This window comes from Mastigoproctus giganteus, chromosome 10 (genome assembly GCF_048544385.1).
Source record: "Mastigoproctus giganteus isolate SK-2022 chromosome 10, ASM4854438v1, whole genome shotgun sequence".
In the NCBI taxonomy this organism is placed as follows: domain Eukaryota; kingdom Metazoa; phylum Arthropoda; class Arachnida; order Uropygi; family Thelyphonidae; genus Mastigoproctus; species Mastigoproctus giganteus.
This window is the reverse complement of record NC_143584.1, coordinates 159,700,903-159,713,486: the sequence shown is the minus strand read 5'-3', so window position 1 is coordinate 159,713,486 and position 12,584 is coordinate 159,700,903. Positions and strand designations below refer to the sequence as shown.

At 36.6% G+C, this 12,584-nt stretch overlaps 1 protein-coding gene across 3 annotated transcripts in view; it reads right to left on the bottom strand.

Annotated features, from left to right (window-relative positions):
• Positions 1–12,584, bottom strand: part of Gcn5 (Gcn5 acetyltransferase) — a 240,352-nt gene that overhangs the window by 65,300 nt on the left and 162,468 nt on the right. For all 3 annotated transcript variants that reach the window (XM_090383703.1, XM_090383702.1, XM_090383704.1), the window contains exons 13-14: positions 270–396; positions 46–156 (exon numbers count right to left, since the gene is read on the bottom strand). In XM_090383703.1, coding sequence (XP_090239829.1) covers positions 46–156; positions 270–396 — 238 coding nt within the window. The remainder of the gene's footprint in view (positions 1–45; positions 157–269; positions 397–12,584) is intronic.

Here is a 12,584-nt window from a genome sequence, read left to right as displayed (position 1 = left end):
CTGTATATAAAGTCCTGTAAGTAACATAAGTAATTAAAAACTTACCTGTTTTTTAAAATAACCAATAGCAAATTCATCTGCAAATGTGAGAAAATGAAGGATATTATTCTTTATGTGATAATCCTTTAAATGATTCATAAGATGTGTTCCATAGCCCTATTTAAAAAAAAAATAAAAAAGGGGGATAAAAAACAAGCATATTAATCACACATTCACATATATACTATTCAACTTCAGAGTGACATAATGTAAAACTCTTAAACACTCACCTTTACTTGCTCATTAGAAGTAACAGCACAAAACACAATTTCAGTGAATCCCTGCATTGGAAACATCCGAAAGCAGATCCCTCCAATAACTCGACCATCTTTAATTAGGGCAAGAGTTTTATGCTTTCTAACAGTTAGAATTACAAAAATAGGAACATAAGTGAAAGGTCTCATTACATCATTATATCTACAATACAGGGAGGTTTCTGGAGGACTGTGTTCAGATATAATGACACACAGTACGTTGCTTGCCAGCATTTTTGTGTGATTAGCTCTACTGACAGGCATGACAAACTGTGATCAATGGGCACTTGAGAGTGAGTGAGTTATAAATCAAAAAGAATATGATACCTTTTGCCACGAACCATAAGGGAAAACAGGAAACTTTTCAACAATATCAGTAGCACACTCTCTTGGAGCTATGTTGAGTGCATCAGGAATAAGCTCTTCAGGTAACTCAGGATCCCAAACCTTCACTTTAATACAGATTTTTTGGCTTTTGTTATTGTTATTTTTGTTTGATATTAGTGTGTATCAGCAAAACTTAATTCTTGGCAAAGTGTGTCATATTACTATTGCTACCCTTCTAATCCAATCCCTAAACAGGAGCAAATAGGTGGTAGATGACTCTCATCAACTGGTGCAATAACACCACTTTGCTTATTGGAGGCTTGAAGTGGTGGAACCCATGTTTAGTCCCCGGAGCTAAGTTTCGGTCAATCCTTCCCCATCTCTTCCATCACGCAGTATGACTGAGGACTTTTGAGGTTATGATGGACATCATGGCAAGATCCAATCTTCCTTATATTTTGAGGGTACAGCTCTAAAACAGTACCCTCGAAATGTAAGGAAGTATACTGGACCAAACCTATTGGTAACTCTCCAGGAGGAGTCTGGATCAGTTAGTGTATAATCTTGTTGCCTCTACTCTGCCAGATAGTGACTGGAGGGAGTCCGAGTAGTGTGTATGCGGGGGCATTGTCGAGGCCACGTTATATAAAGGATCTGAGTATATTCTTACCATGTGTACGCCATATCCAAAAATTTCATTACTTCATACAGCAAGTCCCACCCATTTCTTTCGTCTCAAAGGTGGTACTTGTGCATATGCCCATTCTGATATTCCCTGTCAGAGACTTGGCAATTTGGGATTTCCTCTCTTTGATCTTCTCTGGCTTAAAATCTCTCTACCTCATTGTGTCAAATTCATCTGTTGTCTCTACCGTTCTCCCAACTCCATTAATCACTTGGAGCTCTTTGACTTCCTCTCTTTGCAACTTGACTTTCTCCAGTCCAACTTTCCTAACAGTGAGGTAATTTTTCTTGGTGATTTTAATGTTCACAACTCCAGCTGGCTTCCGTTTTCTAGTCATACTGACCCAGCTAGTCAAGATGCTGAGACTTTTGCAATTACTAATGCCCTTGCACAGATTGTTCATTTACCTACAAGAATACTGGACAATCCTAACCATACAGCCAACACGCTTGATCTTTTCTAAGTACACGGTCGAAGTGAGAGGTCCATTAGGCACCTCAGATCACAACTTGCTGATTGTCTCTTCTCCAAAGAAGCCTTTATCTCGTTTCTCCAAAGAAGCCTTTATCTCATTTCTCCAAAGAAGCCTTTATTTCTTTTCTTCTTTTCCTTGGTTGGATTACTGTTTCAAAACTTCTGATGTCAGCATTTGCTCAAATCGTGTCAGTGAAATTATTCTTGCAGGAACGGAATCCTTTATCCCACACTCCACTTTAAAATCTCGTCCTTTATCTAAACCTTGGTTTTCCAATAAATGTGCTAAGGCTTTTCAGGAAAAGAACGTTGCATATCTTAATTGGCTTGTTTCTAATTCTTCAGTTTCATTTCTGCCTACACCAAAGCTCACAACAATTGTAAAGAAGTTATTAATCAGTCCAAACTAGAGTTTGAACAGGCTAAGAGTAGAAAACTTGCTTCTTTCCCTAATGGTAGCTGAGCATTCTGGTCTCTTGCCAAAGCTATTGGCCACAACTTTTGCCCATCTCTGCTCCCACCTCTGTCCAAACCATATAGTTCTGTTGTCACTTCAGCAAAGGATAAAGCTGACCTGTTAGCATCCCATTTTTCTTCCGACTCATGTATTAATGATCTTGGTAAAACACCTCCCACCATTCCCAACATGCTCCATTCAATGCCTCCTGTGCTCTTCTGTCAACAGGATGTCAGAAGGATTTTGACAATTCTTGATGAAAAAAAAAAAAGCTCCAGGTCCCGATGGTATTTCTCCACTTGTTCTCAAAACCTGTGCTCCTAAACTTACTCCTGTTCTTTGCGGTCTTTTTTCACTTTCTTATTCCAAAGATGTTTTTTCTTCTTGGAAGTTTGCTCATATCCAGCCAGTTCCTAAAAAGGGTGCCAAATCCGTCCCATCCAATTATCATCCCATTGCAATTACTTCTACTCTTTCTAAAGTAACGGAGAAATCAATTAACCGCCAACTCCTAAACTACCTAGAAACCTTCCATCTGATCAACGATCGCCAGTATGGATTCCATCAGTGTCGATCCACTGATGATATTCTGGCTTATGTTACCCATTTATGGACTAATTCAATGGAAAAGTTCAGTGAAACACAAGCAGTTGCTCTTGACACCTCAAAGGCTTTCAATCGTGTTTGACATAAAGGTCTTCTAAACAAACTTCCATCTTATGGTTTGCCAACTGTTTTTTGTAATTGGTTATCCAGTTTTCTGTTTTTTTCCCCCACTCTTTTCCTCTTGTATATTAATGACTTTCTTCCATTGGCTGGAAATCCTATCCATAGTTTTGCCGATGATAGCACATTGCAATCCCCCTGTCCTGCTCAATCAGCTTTACTTCTCGAAAATCTGCTACTATTTCCTTAAATGCCGATTTCCAGATAATTCTCCAGTGGGGCAAAGACAACTTAGTTGATTTCAATCCTTCTAAAACTCAGTCTTGTCTTATATCTCGCAAAAAGGATTCTTCTGCTCCTATGCTTATCTTTGGTGACACTCTGATTTCTAGGCAAGATGATATATCTCTTTTGAGGATTACCCTGTCTTCTAATCTCTCTTGGCACTAGCACATATATTGCTTCCTCTGCATCTAAAAAACTTGGTTTTCTCTTTTGCTCTTGGCGTTACTTTTCTTTCAAACAGCTGTTCACTCTTTACAAATCCGCCCTACCATGGAATATTGTTCCCACATCTGGGGTGGTGCCCACAAATCCTCTCTCAGGTTCTTGATTCTGTTCAGAAGAGGGCAGTTAGGTTAATTAATGACTCATCGCTGTCTCATAGACGTACTGTTTCTGCTGCATGTCTCTTCTACAGATATTTCCATGGACACTGTTCTTCTGAATTAGCTTCTATAATTCCCGCTCTCTCTCTTTCAAAACAGTCTTAACACGTGTCACCACCAGCCGACATCCATTTACTGTACAACTTCAAACTCACAGAACCAACTTTTCATCTTCCTCATTTATTCATTCAACTGCCGTTTCCTGGAACAACCTTCCTTCATACGTATTTCCTGAAAATTACAGTCTACAGAAGTTCAAGTCCAATGTCAACAAATATCTTCTTTCGTCTTCTCAAACTCCAACCAAAGCACGGTACTAAGTACTATAGGTTCTAATACCTCTCGTGTTTGGGGTTCACATAAAAAATAATAATAATAAGTAAATAAAAATAATAAGCCTTTCATGGCTACCTTTATTTCTATGGTTTATTACCTCAATTGTTGGTATCCCAGACCTTCATTTTTTCACATTAAAGTTAGGCTTTTTTTTTTTTTATCATTATTAATTTTTTCCCGATATTGAAGCACATCATTTTGATAGAAGTTTCAAAAATGTTTTAAAAGCCACTTGTGAGAAATTTTTTTCCTCTTAAAATTCACAGCACGAGCATCAGCATTTTGGCAGGGTATCATGTTCTTTTTGAACACACAGCTAGAATGGGAAGATGCTTAGGTGTCAATTATGATTAGCAAAAATCAACAAGAACAGACATCAGCTACATCATATGATGTGAGAGCCATGGCAAAGTTTTCTATAACAGTAAAAGAGCTGCCGCTCTTGATGTATCTGAGTATAATCCTCAAAAAAACCTCCTTGTATATATTTAAGAATATGCTTTTAAAAAAATATGGATTAGGATAGAGAATAATTTATTGAACAATTCATGAAAGTGTATAAATCTAAACTCTACCTGTAGGTAGAGTGAGAATTACTTTCTGGCCATGAAAATCTAAGAAGTTATCATGAACACAGCTTGAATTAACATTTAAATTCATACAGGTACCCTTTCTGTAAAAAAGTAAAATACCCTTTCTGTAGATCTCACCAAATGGGTTATCCATCTTTGAACCCTTTCAAGAAGTTCAATGTCTTTTTTTTTTTTTTTTTTTTTTGTGTTGTCTCTATACCTGAACACATTATTCCAAATGTGGTGTTACAATTTCCTTATATAGTGAATCATGACCTTCTCTATCTCTAAAAGCAAATGTTCATTAAACCATCGATAGGACATCATGGATCTTCTTTAATATCTATGTAAACTGCTCTGAGAACTTCATATCTGACCATATTGTAACTCCCAAAATACCTTTCTTACCTTTCTTCTTCTATTGTTTTTAATTCAACATCAAATATAAGTAGTATTATTAGTAAGGCCAAATGATTCAAGGAAATGAACTTTTTCTGCATCAGTCAAAAATAAATAAAATAATAATAATTTACATAAAACTTCATACCATTCCCATGAGGTAATTATCTAATGCTGCTTTAAACTTAACTAGACTTACTGCCTCCACCACATTGGGAGGCAGCTTATTCCAACATTCCACAACCTGCTGCCTATAGGTGAACGTCATGAAATCCAATCTTCTGTTATTCCCTGAGATTTTATATTTGTGTCCCCTGGTTCATGTCACCCCCCAACATGGGAGAACAGACCTTCCTCATTCATTTTACTCAATCCCTTCAGTGTCTTATATATCTCAATCAAATCTTCCCTTAGATGTCTAGTTGTTAAACTTTGCATTCCACACTTTCTAAGCTGTTCTTCATATGTACATTGCTTTGCACTCATCACCAATTTGGTTGCCCATCTCTGAATGCTCCAGAACTTCTGTCTTTTTTTTAGGTGTGGTCTCCACACCTGAATACAATATCCCAAATGTGGTGTAATGTATGCTTTGTAAAGTGAGATAAGTTGGAACATGAAGAAATATGTTGCAGTAGTTAGAGGTAAAGGCACAGGTTTTAACTTCAGAAGAGGTGACTATGACAGCTTAAGATGCTATATGGCATCAATGAATTGGGCGAATTGCCGAAGGAGGACAAAAAATTATGGAATACTTTAAAGCAAAAATCACAGAAGCCATGAACACATACATAGCAATAAGAAAATATTGCAGGAGGATACCAAAATGGATGATGGAGGAGCTGGCAGTCAAACAGAGCAGAAAAAGATAGAATGGGGCAGTTACAGAGCAATATAAAGTACTGAAGCCAACAACAGCTACAAGTTGTTTTGTAACAGTACCATGATAAGGTTAGAGGCCAAGGCTGCATGTGAGAAAGCACTGGTTAAGAGAGCAAAGAATGAGAACGAGGAATTTTTCATGTATGTGAATACAAGGAAGAAAAAAACAAATCAGATTGAACCCTTGATCAATCTGGGAGAAAACGAGTGCCATGTTTTTCTCCCAGAATGAAAACGGGAATAGGGGATGATGAGTTGAAAAACGGAAACGTGGTGCCACCCGGAAATAGGGGATGATGAGTTTTGGTACAGCTTGTATAATGTATTTAGGAAAGATAGGGTAGATAGAAGGAGTGGTGGGGTAATGCTTCTTATCAGAAGCAGCCTGTGTGCGATGATAGCTTTCCCGGCTTCAGACATTTCACATGCTAGTATAGAATCTGTATGGTGTGAGATAGTTGGAAACAAAGGTATAATACGAGTAGGAGTAATCTACAGACCAGGTGATTGTGAAGATTATGACGAAAAGAAAATGACAAATGGAATGGGCAAGTAAGCGTCAATGTCTTATTATGGGTGATTTCAATTGATTGGAGAAAATGGAAAAGAAACTCAACATGGGGAACTAAATTTTTACACCAACTAGATGACTGTTATTTGTATCAACATGTCAGGAAAAGTACTAGAGAAAAGAATATCCTAGACCTCATCATCACTCATGAATCAGACGACATAACAGGGCTGACAGTAGAGAAACCAGTAGCAAGAAGTGATCACAGAGTTCTACGGTGGATGATGAAAAGAGAGAGGTAGCAGTAGTAAAAGACAAAGGAATGGGTTATAATTTCAGAAAAGAAAATTACAATGCTTAAGGTGCTACATGGCCTCTATTAACTGGGTAGATATTGCACAGAGAATGAATTCAATTGAACTGTGGTATGCTTTTAAAACATTAATCACAGATGCCTTCAATGCATATTTACCATTAAAAAAATACTCCACAAGGAGGGTTCCAAGTTGGATGAATAGTGAAGTTGCCACATTACTTGGGCAGAAAAAGGTGGCATGGAAAAGTTGCAGAGCAATAAAAAGTACTGAAGCCTATAGCAGCTACAAGATGATCTGTAACAGAGCCACAGAAAAGGTTCGACAGGTAAAGGCTGTTTATGAGAAATCGTTAGCAAACAGAGCAAAGAGGGGGGGGGGATAAGGAATTCTTCACATATATAAATGCTAAGAAGAGCAGGACAAACCAGATCAGACCTTTACGTAAGGGAAAGGGGATAGTATTAAATACACCAGCTGCCATTGCAGATGAACTTAACAGTTATTTTGCATCGATATTTACAGAAGAAAAACCTTTTGTGGCAATGGGAAATTGTGGGAGTGAAGTTGAAAAATATGTAATTAATGATATTGAAATTTTGCAAGATTATTTAATGAAAAACTTTCAAGCGTACAGGCCAATAAGGCTCCTGGAGTTGATGGAACATACCCTATAATCTTAAGGGAGGCGGCAAGCAAGTGCATTGAACCATTGAGGCTAATTATGCGAGCATCACTAGACTCTGGGGAGATTCCATTGGATTGGAAAAGTGCCAATGTATCTCCCATACATAAGGGTGGTTCTAAGATAAAGTGGGAAATTATCGACCTATCAATCTGACTTCAGTGGTAGGGAAAATCATGGAGGCAATAATCAAGGGTGGAATTCAGGATCATTTGGATAGAATTGAAATTCTAAAGGATACTCAAGCATGGTTTTGTAAAGGGAAAATCATGTTTAACAAATCTGGTTCACTATTTTGAAAGGGTCACTCATGAGCTGGACTTAATGAATAATTTTGACATTGTTTATTTAGATTTCAGCAAAGCTTTTGACTCAGTCCCACATGAGCGGTTGCTTTATAAGCTGGAACAGGTTGGAATCACTGGGAAAATCCTTAGATGATGTTATATGCAAATGGGGCAGGAGGCAGAGGGTTGTGATAAATGGATATTCCTCAGATTGGGTTGATGTAAGAAGTGGGGTTCCCCAAGGATCAGTATTAGGACGACTGTTGTTTTTAATTTTCATAAACGACATTGATGAAGTGATAGAGGGTGTGATGTCTAAATTTGCAGATGATGTTAAAATTGGTAGAGTAGTTAATGATCACTGTCAAGCTGAGCTTCTTCAGAGAGACCTAGATAGACTTCAGGAATGGTCAGAAAAATGGCAGCTATGCTTTAATTCAACAAAGTGTAAGGTATTACACCTGGGCAACAGTAATCTCAAAATAACTTATTCACTTGGTGGAGTTCAACTAAACCCAGTACTGGAAGAAAGGGACTTAAGGTGTTAAGACACGGTCAAGGTGTTAAGACACGGTCTTAAAGGTGTTAAGACACGGTCAGACATGAAATTCTCTGAGCATTGTAAACAGGTTGCAAGGAAGGCCCATGGTGTCCTATTAATGATCTATCAAACTTTTGCAAGTAGAGATAGGGACATGATAATCCCATTATATAAGGCTTTTGTTAGACCACACTTGGAATACTGTGTTCAAGTTCTTGAAAGGGTGCAAAGATGGGTAACTTGCCTGGTGAGATCGGCAAAAGGGTGTCCTTATGAAGAAAGACTTCGAATATGTGGGTTGCAAAGTTTGGAAACTAGACACCTTAGAGGAGATTTGATTGAGGTGTTTAAGGCTCTGAGATGCATCAGTAAAATGAATGAGGGCGAAATTTTCAAGATTATAAATGATGCTAGAACTAGGGAACATAAATTCAAGTTATGGGGGAGATGTTTAGATTGGACTGCAGGAAGTTTTATTTTAGCCAGCGAGTTATAAATTACTGGAATAAGTTGCCTACATGGGTGGTAGAGGCTGACAGTTTTGGGGAAATTCAAAGGTCATCTGGATAGTACCTTCGGGTGAGGGAAACTTATAGAATGATAGGTTTAATTTCCTTTTCTTTTATTAATTATTAGGTTTTTTTTTTTTTTTTGTTTTTTTTTATCATTGTTTTATTCAGATTTTTTTTTTTTTTTTGGCTGGTGCAGCATAAACCATAGGCTTTCTTGCACCATGCGGCCATTACTAATACTAATACTAAAAAAAGTGGGGTAAGGCAAACAATGCACATGCAAGAAAAAAAAATCCAATTATTATTTTAACTGTACCAGGGTGTTTAATAGCCAATTTGCTTGCAGTGCAAACTGAAAAAGCTAGAATAACTTTTAATAACTAAATAAAATAAAGACTGGAATAACTTTTTTTACCTATTTTCTTCACCAGGATTTTCCTCTGTAAGATATGTTTCTGACAGTAATTTAGTTTCTAACACATAGCTTTGGTTTTGTTTACTGACAGTGTACTGTGAAGGATGGGTGAGAAGGAGTCAAATATCCCCAAAATTTGTTGTGATGTATATACATATATATGGGTGGCCTCTAGGTTTGTTTGAAAAAGAAAGTTCTAATTGATAAATGCAAATGCTAAAAGAAAGGCTGATGTCAAAATTCTGTACTTAACATCAGCATAATTGTACACCTAAAATGAGAATATGAAAACTCAGAGGATAAAACATAATGAAATAAACTCTACTGATCTCTCATTTTCTTTTGATGATTGTCTTCGTGGTCTATTTCATGCTTTTTAGTTAGGTTTTTTTAACTCTAAATCTCTCAATCAAGCACCTTTTAAGCAAATTTATAAAGGCAATGCCAAATTGGGCAAGTGATGAAAAAAAAAATTAATTAAAAAAAAATATGTTGGCATTCAACCAATAAAGTTAATCATGAAGACATCTTTGGACTCTGGGGAGATTCCTTTGGATTGGAGAAGTGCCAACATATCACCAATACATAAAGGCAGTTCTAGGAGTGAAGTCAGTAACTACAGACTGGCTAGTCTGACTTCAGTGGTAGGAAATATCTTAGAGGCAATGATTAAAAGTGCAATCCATGGACATTTATATACATATGGCATTCTGAAGGACACACAACATGATTTTGTTAAGGATAAATGATGCTTAACTAACTTAGTAGGCTATTTTGACAGTTACTCATGAGCTGGACGTAGAGAACAATTTTGAGATAGTTTATTTGGATTTAAGCAAAGCATTTGATTTGGTCCCTCATAAAAGGTTACTGTATAAGCTTGAACAGGTTGGGATTATTGGTTAGATTCTAAGATGGATTTCTGGGTGGCTGCAGGGCAGAAGGCAGAGGGTTGTGATTAATGGACATTCTTCAGATTGGTGTAATGTCAGGACTGCGGTCCCTCAACGAGTGGTTCTTCAACCACTGTTGTTTCTCATTTTCATAAATGACACCGACGAAAGGATAGACGGTATGATGTCAAAATTTGCAGATAACATAAAGATTGGCAGAGTCATTAATGATCAGTGCCAAGTATTATAATTCCTTCAGGATGACTTGAACAGACTTTAAATATGGTCTGCGAAGTGGCAGCTATGTTTTAATGCTGCTAAATGCAAGGCTGGAAAAAAACAAGCCACTCGGGGAATAAAAAGCCACAAATAAATTATGCACTTGGTGGGGTTGAGATATGAAAAAACTTCAGATATGAAGTTTTCTGAACAGTGTAAACAGGCAGCCAGGAAAGCCTAGTGTTCTATTGATGATTAATTGAATTCTATCCTGTAGAGATAGTGGAGGTCATACCCACTGCATAAGGCAACTGTAAGACCACATTTGGAATACTGTGTTCAAGTATGGAGACCTCATCTGAAAAAAGACATTGAGCTTCTTGAAAAGGTCCAAAGACAGGCAACTTGAATGGTGAGATTGAATGGTGAGATTGATAGAAGGATGACCATATGAGGAAAGGCTCCAAATATGTGGGCTAGAGTTGCCAACCAGGCACCTCAGAAGTGACCTGATTGAGGTTTATAAGTCTCTAAGAAGGATTAGTAAAATGAATGAAGGCAAGATTCTCACTGTTATAAAGAATTCCAGAACTAGAGGTCATAAATTCAAATTACAGCATTGAGGTTTAGATTAGATTGTAGGAAGTTTTCTTTTAGCCAGCAAGTCATTGATTGCTGGAACAAGTTGCCCTCACAGAGAGTAGAGGCTGACAGTTTGAATAAATTCAATGGTCAACTTGTACTATAGGGTGAATGCTATTACTATTATAATTCCCCCTGCCTCAGATCCACTTACTAAAGCAACACTGCATATCATGGCTTTTGCACTTTGCATGTTGCAATGCATAGAACAGGCAGATGGCATTCTTAATTTCTTAATTTCTTATGATTTGATATTATTATCATTCATTACATTATTATCCTCTACTTTTCAGCAACCGCTTTTTAGTTTCATTATCTTGCATATTTAAGTTATAAATTCTACCCTTTTATACAGGATATTCCAATTAAAATGTACTAGGGCAGCAGTTCTCAAACTTTCTGAGCCCACGTCTCCCTTGACCTGTAAAATTTTCCCGGCACCTCCCTTGAAATAAAACATCTATAATAGTGCAATTTCTTATTTTTAATATGTTAATACAATAATTATTAATATATGAAATAACCGGGATATTATTATATTATTCCTAAAAAATATTAATGTGACGTTTGTGCTTGCTTTTTATTGCATAATTCATCAAAGTTAGGCGTCATTTTTGAAATGGCGACACACTTCTTTTTTAACATTTAATTTTTATCTGTACTTAGATTTAATGACTGCCAATGCCAAAAATCCAACTTCACAAAGGTAAGAACTTGCAAATGGCAGTAGTATTAGCAAAGCTTCATTGCTACCTTCTGGGTATTCTTGTTTTGCTTAACACCAAAATTCATAATCAAAATAAACACCAAAATAACATGCGAAAATACCCAAAACAATCACTCATAATAACCAGATCCAAAGAATACTGTCAGGGAACATGATCCATTCTCTTTGTCAAAAATACCCCAAATATTTTCTATAATTAATTACATTAATAATACAAATCAAATAGTAATAGATATCTAATAGTAAAAAAAATCATTCTTAATACATTTTTAATATTTTCCATGGAAATGTTACATAAACTATTACATCATCCACAATGCCCCTGGTAAATTATGGCACCTCCCCAGGGTGTCGCAATGCACAGTTTGAGAACTGCTGCACTAGGGTCTATATCACTTAATTTTAGGTTTAGGCAATTTGTCACATGGACCTTTTGTCATATTTCAAAAATTTTTGAATTTGAAATTAAAATTGTACTGAGTACAAGCATTTAGATATTACTATTTCTAAACAAAAATCCTTCCTGCCTAATCCTCTGTTTTTTTTTCTCAATAGGAAAGTTGAATCTAATCCTCAGTTTAATCTAAAAGTATCATTGGTGTACATCTGAAAACAGGATAAATTATTCATTTGAAGAAAAATAAAAAATAATAACAGTTTTAGTATGTAGATGTTTGACACATACTGCCAAAGTCAAGTGTATCGAAGAGCGAACAATAGATACAACTGTTGTGCTTGTTTTTAGAATAAAATGAAGACAGGAGAAAACTTTCCCATTGAGAAAAAAAGTTGATTACAAAAATTTTAATTTATAAATATCAAAATCTAAATGTATGTTGTTTGTTTGTTTGTTATTTTAGGAGCATTAGCAACTAAGGCCATATTGCTCCGGGATATGCAGTGGTCATTCCCTGACCTTTCCACATACTCCGTATTTGGTGGTGACGGGCTCGAACCCCGGTCTAATCAAGAAGCGTGTGCTACGCACTGCTGCTCCTTCCCACCTGGCTACGGAAGCGCCTCTAAATGTATGTAATAATACTTAGTCCAATTTTAACAACAAATTCCAAAATTTCAGC